At 42.5% G+C, this 25916-nt stretch overlaps 1 protein-coding gene across 1 annotated transcript; it reads left to right on the top strand.

The window, feature by feature from the left end:
* Positions 1-478: 478 nt before the first annotated feature.
* On the top strand, positions 479-25583 carry TTC4 (tetratricopeptide repeat domain 4). Its single transcript, XM_065912300.1, has 10 exons — positions 479-656; positions 1231-1348; positions 2082-2243; positions 5646-5723; positions 7125-7249; positions 12705-12791; positions 14448-14665; positions 16504-16585; positions 22670-22752; positions 24810-25583. Exons 1-10 carry the CDS (start codon positions 546-548, stop codon positions 24910-24912), a joined length of 1167 nt encoding a protein of 388 aa, XP_065768372.1. The 5' UTR covers positions 479-545; the 3' UTR covers positions 24913-25583.
* Positions 25584-25916: the final 333 nt, after the last annotated feature.

The raw sequence follows: 25916 nt of genomic DNA, 5'->3' as shown, positions 1-25916 counted from the left end.
AGACCAGGGTTCAATCCCTGGGTCGGGAAGATCCCCTAGAGAAGGAAATGGCTACCCACTCCAGTATTATTGCCTGGAGAATTCCATGGATAGAGGAGCCCGGCAGGCCTAGTCCATGGGGTCCGCCAGGCGTCGGAGACCACTGAGTGACTAACACTCTCACTTTCTCCGTTCTACTTTATCAACTCCTAGAGAGCAGGGGTTTTACTTGATTTGCCCAGCACTGTATGCCCAGCGACTACAACAGGACTGGCACGAGAAAGGAGCTTAGGAAACGTGCTGACTGGTTAAATAAACGAGTGAACTAAGCGACCGTGCGCTACTCTGGGGCACTGGGCTCACCCACGGCCCCGAAAGTATTCCAAAGTACGCGGGAGAGTAGGCGCTTCCCGGGGGAGGGGTGGAGTCGGGTCGGCCACGCCTCCAGAACGCCGGAAGCAGCACGCCGGCGCCACCCGGAAGATTGAGAGGGGGCACCCGCGCCGCCGGAAGCTGCCGTAAGGTTCTCGGCGCCCCGGCGGTGGCTGGATCGCTAGAAAGCAGACATGGAGCGGCAGGAGCCGGACGCCACTTTTGACGACGGCATGGACTCGTTCTTGGAAAAGTTCCAGAGTCAGCCTTACCGTGGCGGCTTCCACGAGAGCCAGTGGGAGGAGGTGGGCGGGCCCGGGGTCTCAGCACGTGCGTGCGTGGGCGTCGTCCCAACTCCTGGGGCCTCCCGGGCGCTGAGGCGCTTTACCGCCGAGGTTTGGCGATGCCGGCGGATAGGCGGTTTCTACTTGCGTGTTAAAAATCGGCCCCGAAGCTTTGAGGGTCTTCTTAAGCTGGCAGTATGTTTAGATGTTCAGGTTTTGGAGTCAGAAACCTGTGAGTTCACCGCTTATCTGAGACCGTCCCCTCATTTGTAAAATTCCTCTTGAGTGGAGCACCAATCTCGTAGGATGGTGGCGAAGCTCAAGTGAGAGGATGGGTGAAGTGCCAGGAACAAACGAGCGTTCAACTCGTTTGGTAGTTACTGCCGGTCTTGTAAGAATGTGAGAACTGAAGGGTCTTTAGGTATTCTGCACTCTTATTTTACAGGTGGGACACTGAGGCTGGGGAGGGAGAGATGTCATGAGGGTTTGCAAATTATGATGAGTGAGAAAAAACTTTGACGTGGAGATCTGGGATTGGGTCTACTCAGTGGGAAATTGTATTCGTATAGTTCATTCTTCTCTTAACAACCTCCAGGAATTTGAAAAGATTCCTCTGTTTATGAAGAACTCGCCATCAGAAATTGATCCCCTGGAGAATCCTGACTTGGCCTGCCTGCAGTCAATTATTTTTGATGAAGAGCGATCTCCAGAAGGTATCTTCAGTGACACTCTAAGCTCCTCCATTAAATTGAGATAAAGTGTGAGTCAGGAAGGTTTTGATAAATAACGGAAGTAGTTAGCCCCAGCTAAGTTGTCACTATTTATTCCACATATACTTCTTTGTATACCTACTAAATACTGGGCACTGGGACACAGGAAGGAATGCGATTGCCCTCAAAGGTCACACTCCAGTGGATAGGTCAGTTGTCCTAAAGAATCAAGACAAACCTATGAAATAAATGCCAAGGTATTATAGGTGCTGTTGGAACACCAAAGTGGGGGTGGGTGTAGGAGTGGGCTTTCAATGGGTGGGAAATTTGAACTGAATTGTAACAATTTTGTAGGCTTTTGCTAAAGTGAGGAGGGGAATTTGCCTTCAAGGGACTCAAACAACATATTAAAAAACAGTAGTGTAATTCCCCCCCCCCCATTTCTTCTGTAATTAAAGCCCTCTCTTCAAGAGATAAGTGTACTTTTTTCCTTTATGCTTTTTTTTGTGTGTGTGAGCACTTAATAATCTACCTTGTAGGATATTTAGGATTGATTGTAGTTAAGTACATGTGATTTTATTTCTCCATATCGATACCTGTTTTATAGCATTCATTTTTGAGCTTTCTTTCCATATTGGTTCTTTTTGGTTTGTCATTACGTTATTGTGTGATTTAGATTTTTAATGAGCCCTTTAAAAAATAGGGGATAGTGATTTTTTTCTTCTCTTTTTTGCAGATCAGGCCAGGACTTACAAAGACGAGGGCAATGATTACTTTAAAGAAAAAGACTATAAGAAAGCTGTTATTTCATACACTGAAGGATTAAAGAAGAAATGTGCAGACCCTGATTTGAATGCTGTTCTTTATACTAATCGGGCAGCAGCACAATACTATCTGGGTAATTTATTCTGTTATTTAGTACTTTCTAAAAGATTAACTTATGATAAAAAACTATTACATGATGGCTAGTGGGGAGGGTTTGAGTTGTCAGAGGAAAAGGAGCTGTTTATCCCAGAAACCTTAAGATAGCTTACTTTAGCTAAACTTTGATTTTCCAGGTAGATTGATGAAAAGGGATGTCAGATAGATTGTATAATTCTTACTATTTAAGCCAAATGCTGCTGCTGCTGCTCCTAAGTCACTTCAGTCGTGTCCAACTCTGTGCGACCCCGTAGACGGCAGCCACCAGGCTCCCCCATCCCTGGGATTCTCCAGGCAAGAACACTGGAGTGGGTTGTCATTTCCTTCTCTAATGCGTGAAAGGGAAAAGTGAAAGTGAAGTTGCTCAGACGCGTCTGACTCTTGGAGACCTGGTGGACTACAGCCTACCAGCATCCTCCGTCCATGGGTTTCTCCAGGCAAGAGTACTGGAGTAGGTTGCTAGTGCCTTCTCCATTGAGCCAAATGAGTAACATCAAATACCTTAATACATGAGTTGGTATGATCTGGAATTTTTGAGCCCAGATGCTTCTCTCTCAAAAGTAAGTTTGTTTGTTTGTGTCTGGCCTCCTCTCAAGGATGCCAGAAGGATTAAGGTGATAAAGTTCTTTCTGTGAGAGAAACTATATTAATCCACGGGAGAGTTTTTCAGTAATCTGTGGGCCCTTTGAAGTAAAACGTTCCTTGGACAAGTAAAATAGGACAGTGCTGCCTCTTCACTGGAGATTTACAGTACACATTAGTATGTTAATACTGAGAAAACCTACAGCAGAGAACCTTCTCCTGTGATTCTCAGGTTTTGTGAGCCTCCTTTTCAAGTAACACTTATTAACATGCAGTACTGTTTTGCAGACATGACTTTGGGAAACCCTGATTGATTATTTGGGTGACATCATTGTTGGTATCTAATCTTAGGCATATTAAACCCTTGTTTCTTATCACAGTTTTAGAGAGGACCTGGGAATGACTTCAGCCTTTTCTGAGGGATTGGTAGACAATAAGCCTTTAAGTCTAGCTGGGATAGATCTATTGGGACATATCACCTTTGGAGCAGAGTTTCTTTCCAGTGATAATCTACAATTTTTTTCTTTTTTAGCCTGTTTCATTATAAAATTCTAAAAAGCAAGAGTGGTATAGAACTTTGGAGATTATTTGAGCCAACCAGCCCCCTCATTTTACAAAGGCCTAGAAAAGAACCCCTTTGATTAGTGCCAAACTCTGGACTAGAAACCCAGTCATCGTCTTCTGGAGGAATACATTTTCTTCATTCAGCACACTGAGTTCTTATTCTGTGGTAGGCACTGGCATCATAGAAATGAGTAAGACCTGACTTTTCCTTAAAGGAATTTCATTCATTTACCTATTCAAACAGTAAATATAAAGCATTTGCTGTGTACTAGGCACTGCACTGTGAATAAGAGGTACATAGTTCCTTTTGGTGAACTAAAGAATGTTATGTATAGGCCTAGTAAGACCAAAAGCACCTTGCAAGGAAAAAAAAAACAAAACAAGAAACAGGTATTTGCAATACCAGAGGAGCAAATGCTTAATAATCAAGAGACATTCCTTAAATGATGTCACTGGTATGGCTTACAAAGCACTTTCACATTTTTTTATCCCTCTTGAGTTCATAGCAACTATGTAAGGTAAATAAGGTTAACAGCTTTATTCCTAGTTAACAGAGTTAAGAGACTGTAGTAAAATGTAATTAATGTGTAAAATAAATTGCCTTAAGAGTATGCAGTGCTAGGATTAGGACTCAGAGTCAAGTGTGACTCAGAAGACACTAAACAAAAGACCCCTTTATCCACTCTCACAGAGGTACCTGCTACTGTTGATTTCTGAGTACTGGGTACTTTGTAGGCTTTTCAGTATACTTGGTAGCTTTGAGTTTTCTCTCTACTGGCTTAGACTTCAGTTGTCTCAAGTCTAATTAGTCATTTAGTCTGTGTCTCTTTGTTCTCCTGCTTTAAAATGTGTTCCGTTTTGTCGTTCTTGTCTCTGGATTAATGGCTTTTTTTTTTTGTCAAGTGATAGGGGTTGAAATGCATATGTTCAGTCTACTACCTTTAAGCAGAAGTTTTTGGATTTCTCTTTATGTATTTTTTCCATAGATCATGCTGCTGTTCCAATTCTGTATTCAGTTTTCACTTAATTTTATAATGTAAACAATTTCACCTGTCATTAAATTATTTATGAATACTGAAGTTGCATCATATGGACATACCAGTGTTTACACTATTTGTTTTACTATACTGCTGTTGTTGAGTATATAGCTGCTTTTAGGCTTTTTTAAGTAATGCAAAAATGAACAAAGTTAGTGATAAAATTTTTCCGATAATTCTGATTATTTAGGCTAAAGCAGGATTTGGCAGACTATGACTCAGGCCACATCTGGGTCCCTGATCTCCTGTGAGCTAAGAGTATTTTTTTAAAGGATTATGAAACAAAGAATGTATAACAGACCATATGTAGCCTGTAAAGTCTGAAATATTTACTATATGGCCCTTTAGAGAAAAATTTTGCCCAGGGGCTAGAGCTTTAGAAGTGAAATTAATAAGTATATATCAAGCTGTTAGTAATACTTACAGTATAAACTAGGTTGGATAACCAGTGTTCATGATTGCACACAAGTATATATGTGTGTACATGTGCCTGTATATTTAGATTGGTTTGTTTATTTTATAAAGATAGGCTTCTATACACATTGACCCACTACTTAAAACAATGTAGGAAAGACATCCTGTCATACCTTTTACATACAGATCTATCTTACTCCTTTAATAGCTGTATTCAATAGTGTGGATTTACTATATTTCATCATTACTAAATTGAGGATATTTAGTTTAGCTTTTCACAATTAAAAATAATGCAGCAGCTCACATGCTTTTACATTTGTCATTGTACATTTTTTGCAAGCATTTCTTTGTTTTTTTGCAAGCCATTTTGAGGATCAGTTTTTTGAAGAGTATTGTTGGATCAGAGTGAATATACAATATGCACGCTAATTTGTTCTCTTGGTTTACTCTAAGAGTGCCCTTTCACCATATCTTCACCAATATTGGGTATTACCTGTTTTTAATTTTCAGTTTCATGTTAATCTTAATTTCTCTAATCATTAGTGATTTTGAGCATTTTTCCATGTGCTTACTAGCCATTTATAGTTGTTTGGTGGGTTGTTTGCTATTATAAACATTTCTGAGGTGCTTGATGAGCATAACTTTTTTTTTTCTATAAACAGTTGCTCTGATTTTCATTTCTCTAAGATTGTCCAAGAGTGTTTTTGTTTCTACATAAAAAATTTTGGAAATAATTTGATCTCAAAACTTGCTTTCTTGTTTACTGAATGGTGTTTTGTCAGGCAATTTTCGTTCTTCTCTCAATGATGTGACGGCTGCCAGAAAGCTAAAACCCTGCCACCTCAAAGCAATAATAAGAGGTAAGTCCTGTAGAGCTACAGTATGACTGTCACCATGGAAAAGTTGGTATGCGCAGCACCAGAAGTATTTTAAGCTTTGATATTAAGGTGCTAAGATACTAATGAAGTTACCTTATTTTTGCAATCTTGGTGTTAAGTCGTTATCAGCAGCAACATGCCATTTTTAAAAGAATTCTTCAGAGAATAATTCAACCCTCTGTGTTTTAAGAATTGGTAGAGAAATTGAAACGCCTCATTTTAAATTAATAAAGAATAAAATTAATTAAAGCAGTTCTGAAAGCCACCTTCTAATTTTTTTTCCAAATTAGCTGATTGAAAGACAAGATCTTCAAATGCCATGTTATTGTTAATTAAAAGATAAGTTATGGGACTTTTGCTGATAACTCTATTGTTCAGATGTTCCCAGATTATTTTTTCTGTCCTAGTCTGACCTTTGTATGTAATAATTTGCTTTTATTACTTTCATACTTCACCTTTTCTTCGAGAAGCTTAGTGGTGCTTTGTAAACTTTAATTTATTCATTATATATTAATCTCTATATCTCCACGGACCAACTTAAAATGCTTTATTAAAATTATGCTTATGTAATCATGGTTAAGGAGTTTATGTAGATCCAGGCCCTTCAGCTATAGGGAGAGAAGATGGGCAAATAAATTATGTATAGTCATGTGGAATTTGCTACAGGCTGGAAGTCTGTAGCGTGCTTGAATTGTCATTTTTACCTTACTGTCTGGCCTTGGCAAGACACCCACTCTATCTCTGGAAGATGAGGTTAAATTCTGTTGACATTTAAATTTTTTTAGTTCAGATGTTTTTAAATTCTGTAGAAAGCCCAAAGAGTCTAACTGGAGGAAAAACACGATTGATTAAAGGAGAGGCAGCTTAAACTAGTAGCCATCAAGAACAGTTTTAGGAGATACCTAACATGTTTGGTTTTGCCATTGCTTTTGTGAGTGACTGAGGCGAATTCTGCTTTCTCTGTCCATTTAAAGTCATCTGAGATGGACTTTATTCTTCTCATTTATAGATGAGCAGCCTAAAGCTCAGGAATACTCAATCCACTATCTAATGTTTAGTTGGTTAATGACAGCTAAATTTTCAGCCCAGATCTCTTTGGTTCCAAAGACCGTGTTTTTTGCCACTAAGCTGTAGCCTTTCCTACTTTAAAAGTCCTTGATACCAGAAAGAGAGTTTTGAGCTGAGTGGGACCTAGAAACCTTTCTGATCTAAAATACAAGAAGCAGTGTTCCTTGTCTGGGAATGCACTAAAAGGGACTTAATCATCCATTTTCCAGAACTTCAGGGTACTGGCTGGTAGGTGGTTGAAGTTGGGGGTCAGGTGCAAGGATGGTTCTTTCCATGCATCTTGTCCCTAGATACTAAGGGTGCTGGGTTCTACAGGTGCCTCTTGCCATTTGGAACTGAAAAACTATGTCGAGGCTGTGAACTGGTGCGATGAGGGGCTGCAGATAGATGCCACAGAGAAGAAGCTTCTGGACCTGAGGGCTAAAGCAGACAAGTTGAAGGTTGGTGGCAAAATTAATTAGCATCTCCCAGAGTGGATCTTGGGTCATTGTATACTTTTTTTCCTTTAAAACAAAACCCAGGGAATTCCCTGGTTGTCCAGTGGTTAGTGTGCTTTCACTGCTGAGGGTCCAGATTCAATCCCTGGTGTGGGAACTAAGATCCCACAAGTCTAAAGAAAGGAGAAAACAACAACAGACACAATCCCGAATCAGTCTCTACCCATGAGGTAGAGGATACAGAGAAGTAAATAAGTAATTATAACATGATAGAAGTAAGGAAGAATATATAGTACTTGATAAATTTGTGACTATTATGATTTGAATAAATAGACTAGTGGCATAGTCTAGTCTGCACACGGAGTATAGCTATTGAAAGAGGAGGGGAAAGACAGTTAAACACTTAAGATGTTAGGCTTCTGTTTGTTTGTTGTTCTTTTATGACCTCGTGGACTGTAGACTGCCAGGCTCCTCCGTCCATGGGATCTCCCAGGCAAAAATATTGGACTGGTTTACCATTTCTTTTCCAGGGCATCTTTCCAACTGAGGGATCAAACCAGTGTCTCCTGCATTGGCAGGCGGGTTCTTTACCATTGAGCCATCATGGAAGCCCTAGGCTTCTATAATGCTGTGTAACTCCCAACATTAAGACATCTTTAATTTGCTGATGAAATGTGACATTTCTGGTACATAATAGCAAAAGTGATGATAAAAACAATAGTAATAACAGACCATCACTACCCAAAAAACCTCAACATTAGCACTTACTGTATGTATGTTCCAAGTCCTATTTAAAAATTTTGCTTATATGAATCTGTCTAAATCACACATAGTCCTATAAGGTAGTCAATATTCTGATTGACTTTCCACTAGTGAGGAAGCTAAAGCAGAGAGATCAGAAAGTCACATAGCTGGTGAGGCTGGGCTTCAAAGTCAGGCAGTCTGGCTCTAGAGTCTATAGTCTTAGTCCTCTGCAATGCTGTCTCACATGTTTGTTCTATAACTAGACTTCAGTTCTAGTGATTCTTGGTCTAGGTCTCTCTTCACTGCTTACACTATGGAATGGGAATTTTCAGTACCGTGGGAGCCTAGAGCTGGCCCTGAACAGGGATAAGTTTTAGTCAGAAGTCATTCTGGTCATGTCTACATAAGTAGAGGTATGGACCCACATGATTCAGTAACAGAATTTTGAGCCCAGGCAACTGGGTATGGCCAGAATTTCCAAAAGTGACTTATACAGGAGAGAGTATCTAGAAGGCTACTGTGGAAGGCCGTTGCCAAGCCTATCTGCAGAAGAGCCCTTCAGTTCAGTTCAGTTGCTCAGTCATGTCAGACTCTTTGCAACCCCATGAACTGCAACATGCCAGGCCTCTATGTCCATCACCAACTCCTGGAGTCCACCCAAACCCATGTCCATTGTGTCGGTGATGCCATCCAACCATCTCATCCTCTGTCGTCCCCTTCTCCTCCTGCCCCCAACCATTCCCAGCATCAGGGTCTTTTCAAATGAGTCAGCTCTCCGCATCAGGTGGCCAAAGTATTGGAGTTTTAGCTTCAACATCAGTCCCTTCAATGAACACCCAGGACTGATCTTCTTTAGGATGGACCGCTTGGATCCCCTTGCAGTCCAAGGGAATCTCAAGAGTCTTCTCTAACACCACAGTTCAAAAGCATCAATTCTTCGGTGCTCAGCTTTCTTTATAGTCCAACTCTCACTTCCACACATGACTAGTGGAAAAACCGTAGCCTTGACTAGACGGACCTTTGTTGGCAAAGTAATATCTCTGCTTTTTAATATGCTGTCTAGGTTGGTCATAACTTCCTTCCAAGGAGCAAGCATCTCTTAATTTCATGGCTGCAATCACTATCCGCAGTGATTTTGGAGCCCAGAAAAATAAAGTCAGCCACTGTTTCCACTGTTTCCCCATTTATTTGCCATGAAGTGATGGGACCAGATGCCATGATCTTAGTTTTCTGAATGTTGAGTTTTAAGCCAACTTTTTCAGTCTCTTCTTTTCACTTTCATCAAGAGGCTCTTTAGTTCTTCACTTTCTGCCATAAGGGTGGTGTAATCTGCATATCTGAGGTTATTGGATATTTCTCCCGGTAATCTTGGTTCCAGCTTGTGCTTGCTCCAGCCCAGCGCTTCTCATGATGTACTCTGCATATAAGTTAAATAAGCAGGGTGACAATATCCAGCCTTGACGTACTCCTTTTCCTATTTGGAACCAGTCTGTTGTTCTGTGTCCAGTTCTAACTGTTGCTTCCTGACCTGTATACAGGTTTCTCAAGAGGCAGGTCAGGTGGTCTGGTATTCCCACCTCTTTCAGAATTTTCCATTTTATTGTGATCCACACAGTCAAAGGCTTTGGTGTAGTCAGTAAAGCAGAAATAGGTGTTTTTCTGGAACTCTCTTGCTTTTTTGATGATCCAGCAGTTGTTGGCAGTTTGATCTCTGGTTCCTTTCCCTTTTCTAAAACAAGCTTGAACATCTGGAAGTTCACGGTTCACATACTGCTGAAGCCTGGCTTGGAGAATTTTGAGCATTACTTTACTAGCATGTGAGATGAATGTAATTGTGCGGTAGTTTGAGCATTCTTTGACATTACCTTTCTTTGGGATTGGAATGAAAACTGACCTTTTCTAGTCCTGTGGCCACTGCTGAGTTTTCCAAATTTGCTGACATATTGAGTGCAGCACTTTCACAGCATCATCTTTCAGGATTTGAAATAGCTCAACTGGAATTCCATCACCTCCACTAGCTTTGTTTGTAGTGATGCTTCCTCAGGCCTACCTGACTTAACATTCCAGGATGTCTGGGTCTAAGTGAGTGTGAGTGATCGCACCTTCGTGATTATCTGGGTCATGAAGATCTTTTTTGTACAGTTCTTCTCTGTATTCTTGCCACCTCTTCTTAATATCTTCTGCTTCTGTTAGGTCCATACCATTTCTGTCCTTTATTGAGCCCATCTTTGCATGAAATGCTCCCTTGGTGTCTCTAATTCTTGATGAGCTCTCCTGTCTTTCCCATCTGTCGTTTTCCTCTATGGACCTAAGTAGAAGCGTCTGTGTCCTGCAGCACAAGTGTGATTAAAGGGAGATTTCAGGGCCCAAAGCATAACTCTGAAATGAACCAAAGCCTTGCAGCAATCTGGGCAGTGGTTATTCGGAAGTAATGGCTGAACTTCCTTAAGAACAGCAAGCTTTGTGGCATTTTACCTTGCCCTATCCCATCGCCTCTCTCCCAAGGTCCATAGTAGCCTTGAAAGCCTGCAGCCCACAGTTATGTGAAAATGAGCATCCTGGTAGCCACCAGAGGAGGCAGAACAGTATTAAGCCCCATTCCCAGAGGATTGTCATTACTTGACCATCTAGAGGACCCAACTCACAAGTTGTTTTTATTTGAGGCATCTTGAAACTATCCCAGTATGAAAAGCTTTTTCACAGAGGGTTGGGATTGGAGGCATTTGTTAAATACGATTTGAGGTAATTATGTAAGATTTCATCTGCCTGCCTCAACAGTTGAGGCAAGTAATAGGCTTACCAGAAAACTTAAAAGGACAAGCTGGGGAATGAGATTCTGTAGGGTCTTTGAAAAGCTCCAACGTATTCCTGGGAATCTAGAAGGTCCTGTATGAATGTTCTGAGCTATCGTCTCTGCTTCCCAAGTGGCTCAGTGGTAAAGCATCCACCTGCCAGTGCAGGAGACGCAGGGGACCTAGGTTTGATTCCTGTGTCAGGGAGATTCCCCTGGAGAAGGAAATGGCAACCCACTCTAGTATTCTTGCCTGGAGAATCCCACGGACAGGGGAGCCTCGTGGGCTCCAGTCCATAAGGTTGCAAAGAGTTGGACCCAGCTGAAGCGACTTAGCATGCAAAGGCAAAGCAACTCATACAGTCTATTAGCAAAAGCAGTGTTCCAAGAAAACTTTGTTCTCTCAATAGAGGAACTAAATCCTGTCCCATACTACTATTAGTAATTTTAATTTAGTAAATTAAATTTACTTAATTCCAACCTGACTGTGTACAAAACTTCTTTTTCAAGGTTCCCTTTTCCAAATCTCACAACGTTCTGTATCCATATTAGTTCCTTATTTTTCATCTAGAAAAGTCAGCTCTAGGACAAAGCCACATGCTCTAGTTGTGTGGGCTTCAGTACTTGTGGCATGTGGGACCAGGCATTGAACCCATGTCTCCTGAATTGCCAGGTGTGTTCCCATCCTCTGTACCACCAGGGAAGTCTTCCCTTACCTTTTCAGAGCAGTTCCTAGAGCTATCTTAGAGGCTGCCTCCCATGTTTAAGTCCTCGGCAAGTCTTGCAAATAAAACAAAATTCTCACCTTTTTAGGTTATGCTTTTTTTTTTTTCAGTTAACAATTGCTAACAGACTCTGCAGCAGAAATAACATGAACTTGGTTAGCCTAAGTACAATAAGTAAGACATGTTTACATTGGTTAAACCAACAAGCTTAAGCTAGCTTCATTATCAGGTATAATTTAATATTGAATATTTCCGAGATGTGAATCTGAAATTCATTCTGGCCAGGCATTTGTTATGCCAGTTTCCATTATATTTAGAAAAAGTTAATTTGTGTTTACTTTTAAGTCTGTTAAATAGAGCTTCCTTTTACATTAAATTTTGATAATATTTTCCATAGAGACATCCATCTTATGTGCATAATGTACACATAGATGTACAGATAGATGAGACTGGAGATCTTTTAGCTTTAACATGTGCATGGTTTGCAAAGCCTAAAATACTTACTATCTGGCCCTTTACAGAAAAAGTTGGCCCCTATTAATCACAGTCCTGAGAGTTGGAGTAGGATCAGCTGGTTTTGGGTAGACTGTTAGGAAAAGGAAATCTGAGTTATAGTTCTGACAGATGAAGTAGACTGGTGATATTTTTCTCTCATGAACTGTAATTGTGCAAAAGGCAGTCTGTGATAAGTTTTTGGCCCAGGGCAGAGTCTCTGATATGTTCTTGGCCTGGGTTTTTCCCAGTGTGTTTTCCTGTACTCCATCCATAACAGAGACGTTTTAATGCCCCATTGGCCCTTATGTCAGGACCTCTTTCAAGAATGCCCTTTCTCTTTCATCTGGTTTCTGTCTAAACCACCTCCATGGGGCAGAATCAGTCATTACTCCCTCCTCTGTGTTTCATAGCACTCAGTTCATACTACCAGGCTAACACTGGACCTTTTCATATGTCTGTTCCCCTCAGTAGACTATGAGTTCCTTGGATAGGTTTTAACATTACTGCTGCCACTGGGCCTAGCACCCAGACATGTGCTTCTTAAATGTTTATCGAACTGAATCCAGCCACTGGTGTTCCTTGATATACAGGAGCCAGAGTTGAATAGAGACAAGAGATAGCTGTTTAGGGTCAGGCTGGAGTAACAGAAGAGGAGAGGAGGCAAGTTCCCTAGAGCTGATGCATCTGAATTTTTCATTTTCAGCGAACTGAACAGAGGGATATAAGGAAAGCAAAGTTGAAAGAAAAGAAGAAGCAGGATCAGAATGAGGCTTTACTCCGTGCCATCAAGGTGAGTTCTCAAACTTTCTGCCCTGTGGTCTTGCAGAATTCACTCATCGTGAAGTTGATTGGGAACCTTTCTGGGGATGCTTTACCTGAGTGAGTTATTCATTTTCTTTCTGCTTTTGGTGAAGCAGTGTGACAAGTCAGACCCCCTGAGTTCAGTCAGCTGTCTCACTTGTATGCATATGTTGGTTTCAGGTAACACATACTGAATAGTTGCTATGGGTTAATAGTAGCCTTCTGAGGTGGGTCTTCTTGTTCCTTCTTATTCCACATAGTCTCAGAGAAACCTCACACAGCTAGGTCCTTGCTCTTAGTCCCTGTGTTACACTGCATCCTGAGAAAGTGATTTTAGGATGTAGCTCTCCTAACTATCACAATAACACAAAATTCTACCTCCCCTTCCCTCTCCTACATTTTAAATAAATGTAGGAAAAGTCTGATCCAAATCTTGCTTTCACATGTCTCCTATTGAGCCTTGGCTTCACAGGGGAGGTAATACTGGCTATGAGTTTGGTTCTTGATTTCATTCTTTGTTGAGTTAAATTATGTACCTCTTTAAAATTATTTGTTGGCTTTGAGAACTTCACAGTACTAAGATGCACTCCACTAGTCCTGCCCTACAACAGAAAATCTGTCAACATGTTAACAGATGAAACAGAAGGGAATAACTCCAGAGAGATTTGGTCATTTTCTCAAATGTGGAGTATTAGAATGCCTAGACATTGGCATACAGACATTATTTTGGTACTCTCCTTTAACTCTGCATCTGAAACTTCTGTGTACTTGAGAACTACTCTAGAGAGTAATATACCCAAATATATTGTATTTTAGTGGTTTAAAGCCGGGGTCAGCAAGCTGCAGCCAGTGGCTCATGGCCCTGCCTATTTGTGTCTTACCAATGACTACTTTCACACTACAGTGGCAGAATTGAGTAATATCCACAGAGATCATCGGGTCCACAAAACCTAAAATATTTCTTAATCTGACCCTTTCAGGGAAAGTTTGCAAACCTCTGGTGTAGGAGATACTATCAAGGTAGTTTTGATTACATATCATTTTTCCCTTGTGGGCTAGCCTTAGGAAACTCCCCTGAGCATACGTAAGAGGTGACTCTACCATTCAGATCTTTGATTTATCCTTATTTCTATGACAGACTCAAGATTAAGTCAGTGTATGTATAATTTTTAGTATCCCACATCCCAGCCAAATTGAAAACATTTGCCATTTTTGTACATGCCACTCTCTGCATTTTTTCAGTACCTTTGCACATGCTGTTCCTTGACTGTTCCCTGGGGTAGAATGCCCTTCCACTCCCCCTGCGCCCCAATTCTTCTGCCTTTCAGAATCATTTTTCAAGACCTAGCATTCCCCAGTCACTTCCAGCCTCCAGGCTGAATTAATTATTCATGGTCTGCAGTTCCACAGCTTTACTTCTTCCCTTATGTTGGACTTATTACTATGTCTAGTTCATGTCTGTGACAAGAGTCTCGCTTGTGGTAGAAGGCTGGTAAAGGTGAGTTCAGCAGGTGTCAGGGATAATGAAGACAAATCATGTGTAGAGCTGGCCTTCACAGAGCTCGTAATGTTACGGTTTTCCCTGTTTTAGTGAAGTGAGTTTGCATCGTTCTCACATAACATGTATGTGTTTGCTTTAATCCAGGCTAGGAACATCAGGCTAGTCGCTGAAGCTCCTGGAGAGGATGAAGACTTGGCCTCAGAAGGTCTCAGTGAGCTCGCCCTGTATGGCCTCAGCTCTGAAAACCCTTGTGGAGCCAGGCTGAGTGTGGATGACCAGGGGAGACTGAGCTGGCCTGTGCTCTTTCTGTACCCGGAGTATGCCCAGTCGGACTTGGTCTCTACTTTTCACGAGGACTCCAGGTAACGTCCTTCCCCGGGAGCCTTCTGCGGTGCTTGCCTGCTCTTCCCTGTTCTTTCAGCAGGATGGACAGGTAGAATGTTGGGTGAGGAGGGAAGAGAATAGTTTTAGAGGGTTTTATTTCACACTCTGGTTTAGCATAATCTCTCTAACCCATAGCTGATTTCTCCTTTCACTAAGAAGCTTTGCAATGAGAGACATGGTCTCACTGTCATACTAACACCACAGTACAGTGTTTGTCAAGCACCGGTAGTTGTCTCTTGTGAGAGGTGAAAGCATTGGAGTAGTACATGAATAAAACTGAAGGGTATGTTTTTTAGAAAACATATAACTAGTGATTTTAACATGTGATTTCATAGTTAATGGCTAGACTGTGGCTCATTATAGGAATGTTGTTAATCCTGAGTAAGTTAAAGAGAATTACTATGTCATAATTGGACAGATATTCAGCAATACGTGAACCGTGAACTTCCAGATGTTCAAATTGGATTTAGAAAAGGCAGAGGAACCAGAGATCAAACTGCCAACATCCACTGGGTCATCGAAAAAGCAAGAGAGTTCCAGAAAAACATCTATTTCTGCTTCATTGACTATGCCAAAGCCTTTGACTGTGTGGATCACAATAAACTGTGGAAAATTCTGAAAGAGATGGGAATACCAGACCACCTGACCTGCCTCTTGAGAAACCTGTATGCAGGTCAGGAAGCAACAGTTAGAACTGGACATAGAACAACAGACTGATTCCAAATAGGAAAAGGAGTACGTCAAGGCTGGATATTGTCACCCTGCTTATTTAACTTATATGCAGAGTACATCATGAGAAACGCTGGGCTGGATGAAGCACAAACTGGAATCAAGATTACCGGGAGAAATATCAGTAACCTCAAATATGCAGATTACACCATCCTTATGGCAGAAAAGTGAAGAACAACTAAAGAGCCTCTTGAAGAAAGTGAAAGAGGAGAGTGAAAAAGTTGGCTGAAAGTTCAACATTCAGAAAACTAAGATCATGGCATCCGGTCCCATCACTTCATGGCTAATAAATGGGGAAACAGTGGAAACAGTGGCTGGCTTTATTTTTCTGGACTCCAAAATCACTGCGGATAGTGATTGCAGCCATGAAATTAAAAGATGCTTGCTCCTTGGAAGGAAGTTATGACCAACCTAGACAGCATATTAAAAAGCAGAGATATTACTTTGCCAACAAAGGTCCGTCTAGTCAAGGCTACGGTTTTTCCAGTGGTCATGTGTGGATGTGAGAGTTGGGCTGTAAAGAAAGCTGGGTGCCAGAGAATTGATGCTTTTGAACTGTGGTGTTAGAGAAGACTCTTGAGAGTCCCTTGGACTGCAAGGAAATCCAACCAGTCCATCCTAAAGATCAGTCCTGGGTGTTCATTGAAGGGACTGATGTTGAAGCTGAAACTGCAATACTTTGGCCACCTGATGCGAAGAGGTGACTAATTTGAAAAGACCCTGATGCTAGGAAAGATCGAGGTCAGGAGGAGAAGGAAACGATAGAGGATGGATGGTTGGATGGCATCACCGACACAATGGACATGGGTTTGAGTGGACTCTGGGAGTTGGTGATGGACAGGGAGGCCTGGCGTGCTGCGGTTCATGGGGTCCCAAAAAGCCGAACACGACTGAGGGACTGAATTGAACTGAACTGAAGGGGACAAATGATTCACATATTTTGGGCACTGTTGTCAAAATGGATTAGGCCTGCGTTTCATGATTTATACATTATTGATATCTCCGTGAATTGGTGTCCAGGGGATGGGATGTGGGAAAACAGATTATGAGTTACTGATACCAGAAAGTACATGTTGTATCTCCTTAGGTTTATTGATCATCTAATGGTGATGTTTGGTGAAACACCGTCTTGGGATTTAGAGCAAAAATACTGCCCTGATAATTTAGAGGTGAGAGAAGTTTTCTTTTGTCCTATGGGAATTGGAGTTGGGGGAATCAGGATGGAGCAAGGTTTCACTGCCTTTTTAAAAAAAAATTGTGGTAAAATATAAAAAACATAAAATTTACCATTTTAAACATTTCAAAGTGTACAGTTCAGTAGCATTAAGTGCATCCACATTGTTGTACAACCATTACCACTGTCTGTCTCCATTTTCATCATCCTGAACTGATGTTCAGGAACTCTGTTCCCCCTCTCTGTCTCTGAATTGATCTACTCTAGGTGCCTCACGTAAGTGGAGTCATAGAGTATTTGTCCTTTTTAATCTGGCTTAATTTACTTGGTGTAGTATCTTTAAGATTTATCATGATGTAGCATGGGTCAGAATCTTACTCTTTTTAAGGCTCAATAACATGCCACTGTTGCAACTTTGAAAAAAAATCACAATTTACAGAATAAAAAAATTTGTCTTCTGACTGTTTGAGGGTAAGATGTCAACTGATGCCCCGTCTCCTCTGAAAATTTAAGTGTCTTGTTTCCTACACACAAGGACATTTTCTTTCATGATCCCAATAAATCATCAGAATCAGAATTTTCACAGATTTTTTCCCCTAGCCCCCAGAAACACTTCTTTTTTTTGCATACACTACTAATTAAAAAGTTTTCTTTTTTAATTGATTTACAGTATTGTTTTAGTTTCTCAAGTATACGGTAAAGTGATTGTTATATTTTTTCCAGATTATTTTCCATTATATGTTACTATGAGCTATTGAAAATAGTTCCCTGGACTATAAAGTAAATCTTTGTTGCTTATGTATTTTACGTTTAGAAGTTTGTATCTGTTAACCCCATACTCCTAATTTATCCTCCACATCTTTCCCCTTTGGTAACGATGTTTGTTTTCTGTGTCTTTGAGTCTCTTTCTATTTTACATGTAGATTCATTTTTATTTTTATTTTTTTTGCCACACCGTGTGGTGTGTGGTGTCTCAGGTCCCTGACCAGGGATTGAACTTGTACCCTCTGCAGTGGAAGCACAGAGTCTTCTTGTACCACTTGTACCACTGGGGAAGTCCCTGTATTATTTTTTAGATTCCAACATAATGATACCATATAATATTTTCCTTTGACTTACTTTACTAAGTATAATATTTTCTAGGTCCATTCATGTTGCTGCAAAAGGCAATTTTTTTTTAACGGCTGAGTAGTATTCCGTTGTATGTATATACCACATCCTCTTAAACCAATCATCTGTTGATAGGCACTTGTGGTGTTTCCATTCTTGGCTATTATAAATTGTGCTGCCTTTAACATTGGGATACATGTGTCTTTTCAAGTTAGTTTTCTCTGAATATATGCCCAGGAGTAGGGTTGCTGGATCATATTGTAACTATTAGCTTTTTAAGGAACCTCCACATTGCTTTCCATAGTGGGTGCACCAATTTACATTCCCACCAACAGTGCAGGAGGGCTCCCTTTTCTCCACATCCTTTCCAGCATTTATTCATAGACTTTTTAATGATGGCCGTTCTGACTGGTGTGTGGTGTTACCTCACTGTGGTTTTTGATTTGCATTTCTTCAGTAATTAGCAATGTTGAGCATCGTTTCATGTCTCTGTTGGCCACCTGTGTGTTTTCTTTGGAGAAATGTCAGTTTGGGTCTTCTGCCCATTTTTGAGAGTTTTTATCATGAGTGGATGTTGAATTTTGTCAAATGCTTTTTTGGTATCTGTTGAGATGATCGCATAGCTTTTGTCTTTCCTTTCGTTAATGTGATACATCACACTGATTGATTGATGTATATTGAACAGTCCTTGTGACCGTGGAGTGAATACAACTTGATCTTTTCTTCTTTATACTTCCTTCCCCCACATTTTGTGATTTTTATGTCCTATTTATTTTACATCTCATTTATCCTTTTGCTATTAATTATAGTTTTAATTGCTTTTACAGAATTTTTTGGTTTTATAATCTGTGTACTGGCTTATTTAAATGATCTATCCTTTTATATATTTGCCTTTCCCACTGTGATCTTCCTTTCCAATAGATTCTGCTGCTTTTTTATTTAGAGAAGACCTTTCAGTACTAAAGACCCATGAAAGTGAAGTCGCTTGGTCGTGTCCGACTCTTTGTGACCCCATGGACTAATGTAGCCCACCGGGCTCCTCCATCCATGGGATTCTCCAGGCAAGAATATTGGAGTGGGTTGCCATTTCCTTCTCCAGGGGCTCTTCCTGACCCAGGGATCGAACCCAGGTCTCCCTCATTGCAGGCAGACGCTTTAACCTCTGAGCCACCAGGGAAGCCCACTAAAGACCCTTAGTATTGCTGAATTCTTTTAGTTCTGCCTGTCTAAAAGAAATTATTTATCCTTTTTTCTTTTGTCAATGATAGTTTTGCTGGGTATGGTTGTAGATTTTTCCTCTTTAGGACTTCGACTATATCATGCCATTCTCTGGACTGCAATGTTTCTGCAAACAAATCAACTAATAGCCTTACTCGGGGTCCTCTTTAACTGACTCTTTGTCTTTTTCTTGCTGACTTTGGAATCTTCTCTTTAACTTTTGCTATTTTAATTATGTTGTGTCTTGTTCTCTATCTATTCAGGTTCATTTTGTTTGGAACCGTCCGTCTGTGTTTCCTGTACCTGGATATCTTTCTTTTTTTTTTTTTTTTTAGGTTTGGGAAATCTTCTTCCATAATTTCTACAAATACATTTTTGATCTTCTTTTCTCTCTCTTTGCTTTCTGGAACTTCTATTATGTGTAGGTTGGCATGAGTTATATTAATCTCTAGATCTCATATGTTTTTTTTTTTTTTAATTTGTCTTTCTGTCTACTCTTCTGATTGGGTAGTTTTCATTCTTCTGTTTTCCAGATCACTTATTTGTTCTGTGACATTTAGTCTGCTATTCATTACTTCTAGAGTTGGTTTTTAATCTCAGCAATTGAATTGTCTAATTTCAATTGATTCATGTTTATAGTTTCTAGTCCTTTTTACAGTGATCAGCATTTTTACTGATAATCTTTCTTAATTCCTTTAGTATTTTTATTACCTCCTTTTTGAACTTGAGGTCTAATAGACTGGAGAGGTCTGTTTTATTATTTGTTCTTTCAGGGGAATTCTGTTCTTCTAACTGGAAGAAGTTCCTCTGCCTTTTCATTTTACTTCACTGTCACTATCTCTCTGAATTTATGAAAACAGTTACCTATTGTGGTCTTAAAAAAGCATTCCTGCTTAGAGTGTGTCCAGTATTTTTGGTGTGAGGGCTGTTTGGGGTATGGATGCCAGCCACATCTTTCTTGAGTGTGCTGTTATCCCCTTGGTGGGGCTGTGGTTGGTGGGGTGGTGTGTCTAGAGCCTGCCTTGGATGTGCGGTGGGGCCTCCTCTCTGCTCCATGTCTCACCAGGCAGGGTCTGCTTCCCCGTTGCTGGGGTAGAAGGCACGAGCGTCAGGATGGATCAGGCTTCGTTGCCCTTGAGTGTGTGCCCTGCCCCAAAGAAGGTGGTTGCTGAAGCAAGTGAAGTCCATGCAGTCTCGGTGAGCGCCACCATGGTTCCCCTCAGAAGCAGCCCAAGGCCGCATCCTTTTCTCTGTTGTGATTGTCCCAGATCTAGTGCAAGGCTGTGGTGTGGAGTAGGCTGGAGTTGGGGGTCAGGGCATTGTGGCTGCAGGAACTGAGGTGGGTGTGGTGCCACCTGGGACCTGGGCCGCCTCTGTGGTAGACCTCTCCCGGGACCTGTCCGCTCTGGATCTGACAGTGAGGTGCCGTGTGGAGTGGGCAGAAGGAGGCCGCTTCCCTTGGGAAACCAACCCTGCAGGTACCGTGCAGGTCCTGACCACCGAGCCGCTGCGTGTTCTTGCAGCACGGCCCAGCGCGTGTGCTGGCAGTGTCTCCTGTAGCTTGACTCGCCCCTGCTGTTTGGGTGCTGACAGTGGGTTCTGCATCTCCCCCAGGTCACATCCCAGGCTCTCAGTCTCTCTCTGTGTAGCTAGGTCAAGTCCTCTCCCAGGGCCTTTCTGCCTGAGATTCAGTGCTTAGCTGCTGTATGCCCTTGTGATGCCAGGTGCACATGCTGACATGTCTGCCCGGTTTGACCCACCACCCTGGTGTGTGCACTGACAGTGGTCTCCGTGGTTCTGCTCAGACCACATCATTCTAGTCTGTCTGCACAGCTAGACTGAACCTTTGCCCTAGTCTCACTCCAGGCTGTGGTGTGGGGTGTGGGGCTGGGGTATTGGTCCTTTGGATTGGGAAGTGCGTATCGAGGTGGCAGCCTCCAGTGCAGGTCTCTGTCCGTCCCGATTGTCAGCAGGCCAGCACATGTGCTTACTTGTACAGTCTGTGTCAGTGGATTTCCCAGCTGCCACGCAGGCTCCTCAGGGTGAGGGTCCATCCATGTGGACTTCCCTTCATTATAGATCCCTTCCAGGGGTGCGATTCCCAGCCTGATGCTTTATTTTTTTCCCTGTCCTACCTGATTATGTGGAGATCTTTCTTGCAGGTTTGGTTGTATGGGAGATCTGCCAGTTTCTAGTTAGTTTTCTGTGGGAATTATTCTGCATGTAGATGGATTTTTGATGTGTATGTGTGGGAGTGAGCTCCATACCTTCCTGTTCCCACCATCTTGATCCCCTCTGCCAATCACCGGTAATGTTCTTTATGGCAGAAAGAATCCCACGTAGTATTGTATCTAGTGCTCATGTCTCTTTAGTCTCCTTTGAGCTACAGAAGATTTTCAGTCTTATGTCAACTTTCTTGATCTTACCACTTTTGCAGGTTAGGGACCAGTTATTTTGTGGAAAGTGGGTTTGTCTTATGTATCTTTGTGACCTAGATTATGTGTATCTGCCTGGAATATCACAGAAGCAGTGCTATCTTCTTGTTGCATCCTGTCAGATGTCATAATTTCAAAGGTCCCGTTACTGATGATGTTCACTTTCATCACTTGACGGAGGTAGGGGTATACAAGCTTCTGTACTGCATGAAGTTACTCTTTTCCCCTTTGTAGTTAGTATTATAAAGGGAGGTTCTTGGAAATGATACAGATATCTTCTTGTTCATCAAACCATTGTTTATGTCAGTGGGTTTATGGTTTCTTATTTTATTAATTGAGTTATAATCTATTACTGTGGTTATATTATGCTCAAGACGTCTCGGATTTGGTCAGTGGGAGTTCTTCAAATTTGCTTCTGTGTCCTTCGGACTTGTCTCCATTTTTAAAGCACTTCCTTGCTTTGTGTTACAAGGCGTTTAAGGCTCAAATTGTGCTTTTTTTGGCCTTAGCTCTAGAATCAGCCATTTTTCCGAAGGAACTTTGGTTCTTTTTAGCAGAAAATAGCATTTAGAAGTCAAGATCTGTGTTGTAGTTATACTCATAAGTACAGGGGTGAGGGGAGGAGGATGCTCACTGCTCCATTGGCGTGTGTGTGTGTGTGTGTGTGTGTGTGTGTGTGTGTGTGTGTAAAAACATGAGCTGTCACTGGTATCTCCAATTCTAATCCAATACAACCCTTTCTCTATTTTTACAGTGGCTTCTTTTATTATTAATGTATTTGTTTTATCAGTCTCCCTGTGTTTAATTCTCCTCCTGTCAGCACCAGTATCCCCTCTCCCATGGGGAACCTTCCCCACCTCACTTGGACTGACTCCCCACATCAGCCTGCTGCCCCAGCATGGTGCCCTCCTCATCCTACATATGCTGTTGCCCTGCACTGCTCAGCATCCTGCATGGATGTCTTTCTTATCCAGCGTGGGTCCTCATTCCCCTCAGCAGGACTCCCCCTGCCATGAGTGGCTGCCCTTCTCACTCGGCTTGGCTGGCCAGTCACAGTGAGAACGCACATCTCTGCTGGCCGGGCTTTGACACCTGTGCAGGGCTATCTCCTGTGTGGACATCTCTTCCTCTGCTCTGGGCCACTGCTGCTTTCTTTCCCCATACCTAATGGCTCTACAACTGACTTGTTAGGGAAAGAAGGCTCACAGACCTGGATTTGAGTCTCAGCAGTTGCCATCTCTTATACATTTCCCCAGATTTGGCCTAGTGTCGCTGAAGCCCTTTACTGGTGTCTGACTTCTCTGTTCATCCTACAGGTCTTCTTTGAGGATGAGGACAGGGCAGAACTATACTGCGTGCCTCCCAGTAGCACCCTGCTGCAGGTGCTACAGCACCCCAGGTAAGTCACCTTCATGGGGCTGAGTAGACCAGGAACGATGCTCAGGCACCATCCCAGGGACACAGCCGGGTTCTCGTTTCACTGCTGAGCACTGGCCTTGTACTCCCCTCCCTTCTGTCCCGGATGCACAATTGTGAGACAGCAACCCACGGAGACTGGCCCAGGCTTTTGGCCAAACAGGTTGCAGTGTGCTGACTCAGCCCATTGCACCGCAGCCTTGACATCCTCAGGGGGAGGTGAGTGGGGCTGGTTGAAGCAGAAACTGCTGCCTGGCTTTTGTACCAAAGACAGCTGGGATGGCCCTCCTGTTCCTGATTGTGCCTGTGCCCCTTGATGTTGTCGTATGGAAAGAGCATTGGCACTTGAAGTCAGACACCGTCATTTAGTGGCTGTGTGCCTCTGAGCCCACACTGGCTCATCTCTAAAATGAGGATAATAACTCTTGACTACATATTTCTCAGGTAGGAGAGAGAGTAGGAGTCAGTGCTCTGATGCACTGTAAGAGGCACCTTGGTTAGTTGCATTGGGAGCCAGTTGGATTTGGCAGTTGTCTCTTAGCTTTGGGGGCTCCTGGACTGTAAGATTATGGCCTCAGTAGCTTTATAGTTGACCCTTGGGCCACTTTTCCCTGAGCCTTGAGCAAAGCAAATGTTTTGGATTTAGGCAGAGTCCAGTGTGCTAAGTTACGGGTGGTTTGGTTTGAAAATGGTGGTTGGGTTGGAAATGAGGCTGGAGGACCGTGTTAGGGCCGTGTGCAGCAGCCTTGAGTGCTCTAGGGAGCATGAATCCTGACGATGGTGTGTGGAGTCCCAGAGGCGTTTAGGTAAAATGTACCAGGTAGTGTACAGATCTTAAGTGTACTGTTCAGTGGTGAGACGTGAAGTAGGGGTGGGTTGATGTTTAGGAGGTGTTTGGGATGGGACTTGGTGATGTGTTGACTGATTCAGTGAGAATGTCTAGCTGGTCTTGATGCTCCTGCTTTGGCCTGGCAGGCAGGAGGTGAGGATTTCTTCAGATATGATTGAAGACTTCTCTTGGCAGCATTTTTTTTTCTGGCCCTAAGTTACCCTTCTAGTTTATAGACAGATTTTTAGCTCTTAATTTTCTCAATTGTTAGCAAATTATCCAGAATTCTTAAAGGCCTGAGGTCTACTCTACCTTATCTTCAAGAAAATGGGGAGAAATCTTAAATTTAAAGCAGACTGATTGATGGAGGAAAACCAATTTCTTGCTTCTGAGAAAGTATAAATACATTGGAAGTCATTATTTTTTAAATGATTAGCGTAGGCAAGAGACTACCCAGCACAGAGTAACTTCGGACCAAAAACTTCAAACTCTGAACTGGGTGCTGGGCCGTGATACAGGCTCCTCTGCCCAGATCCGAGCCCACAGGGTGGTGCAGAAACCCCTGGACCTGAGAGTCCAAGGCCTTGCCTGCTGTCGGGCATGCCTGCTCCATTTGCTTTATGCCCAGCAACAGCAAAAGCTCCAAGTGCACCTCCTGGCTTTTGCTCCCCTATGCCCATCAGGACCCCTTTTCCAGTTAATGTAAGCTGAGACGTGACAGCTTACAGAAACCTTTCCTGATTTCCCTTTCCCGTACAGGAATTCTGTCTCTTTGGGCTAACACTGTACCTCAGAAATGCTTCTACAGTTGTGCCTTGCTGTCGTCATTTATCTCCCTCCCTCCAGTCAGTGATGGTGGCTTTTGTTTGTTGTTTAATCTGTTTTTTTTCAGCACAAGACCTGGCTTACCCTGGGTGCGTACTGTTGAATGAAGGAATGAAAGCATGTTCTTATTTTATTTCATGTTTAGCCATAAGCATACATGATGCTAGAGGGCCAAGAGGACTGGCCCAAAGGTTCTGGCTAGGTTCTAATGGGGAGGGGGTCATGCTAATTTGCAGACTTATAAACAACTAAGCAAATAAATGTGCTAAACTTGCTTTTTAATGTTGGCTCACATCTAAAGGTTCACCTTGACTATTGTTGGGAAAGTCCATGGATGATTAAGATTGCAATTCAATTATCCCTCTTTTTTGTTGTGTTCACTGCAGGTACTTTGTAAAAGCCCTGACACCAACATTTTTGGTTTGTGTAGGATCCTCTGGTTTTTGTAGGAATTATCTCCAGGGGAAAAAGGTACACCAGGTAAAGTGACTGGGCCATGCTGTGGGAGCCAGGCTCCCTGGACCTCCTCCCTCCCCCACCTCAGCCTGGAGTCCAGCACTCTTGAATCAGCAAGATCTACTCCTCGAACCCAACACTTTATTCCTGCCACCCCAGGGACAGGCCTTCCCTGCATCACGGTTGGGGAGGAGCTGCTGCCTTCTTGAACTTCAGCCTCTCGGGACAGACTGCTGAGCTCTAGCAGGCCTTCACTTTCCTCTCTTGCTACTGAACTCTGTGCCTTGCTGATGACATCCTTGGACTCACTCTGAGTTGTGTTAACCACCAGCCTCCAGCTCTGACCTGAAGACTCATGATCCACTGACTTGGTTCTGCAGCTGTGTGCCTCACACTGCACACATACACAACCACGTGTGTGATTGTAAGGTGTTAATGCTAAGAGGTCCGTCATGAGCACAGAGGCCTGCTCTGTTGGGATCCTGTAGGTGCCTTGGGGTGAGATGGGGCTGGGAAGCCAGGTCCTATTTCTCCATCTTTTATAAAGATCTGCACGTTGAGGGTCCTCTAGAACTCCTAAAAAGTTTGCCATGTTTGCTGATCTTTGCATATGGAGACCCGTGACATACTTAGACAGTATATCAGTTTTCACATTTGTTTAGAATTTTATGTCTTTTAAGCTGGAAAATCTTTTTGCACATTGAGTCACTGTCGTTTGTTGTATTTTTGTCTACCACTCTTTGCCTCCTCCTTTCTAGAGGATTTTATAAGTCCTTAGCTTGCATTGCCCGCCCCGTCCCCCAGTGGGGAGGGTTCGTCCCTTCTCCTGATGCAGAGAGATGTGAGTGGACATGTCGAGGCAGAGCTTGCAGAGCATGGCGCAGTGGGCTCATGCTCTTTTCCCTCTGCCTGGGAATGTATTTCCCAGGGTGGGGCTGTTCCTTCAGCTGGATGCTAAAACACATGGAGCAGAGCTGAAGCAGCTGGCCTGCAGCCATTGACTGTGACATGAATGAGAAATAAATATTTGTTGTAGT

This window comes from Muntiacus reevesi, chromosome 1 (assembly GCF_963930625.1).
Source record: "Muntiacus reevesi chromosome 1, mMunRee1.1, whole genome shotgun sequence".
In the NCBI taxonomy this organism is placed as follows: domain Eukaryota; kingdom Metazoa; phylum Chordata; class Mammalia; order Artiodactyla; family Cervidae; genus Muntiacus; species Muntiacus reevesi.
The sequence above is the reverse complement of the archived record's forward strand: the minus strand, read 5'-3'. Positions and strand labels throughout refer to the sequence as shown.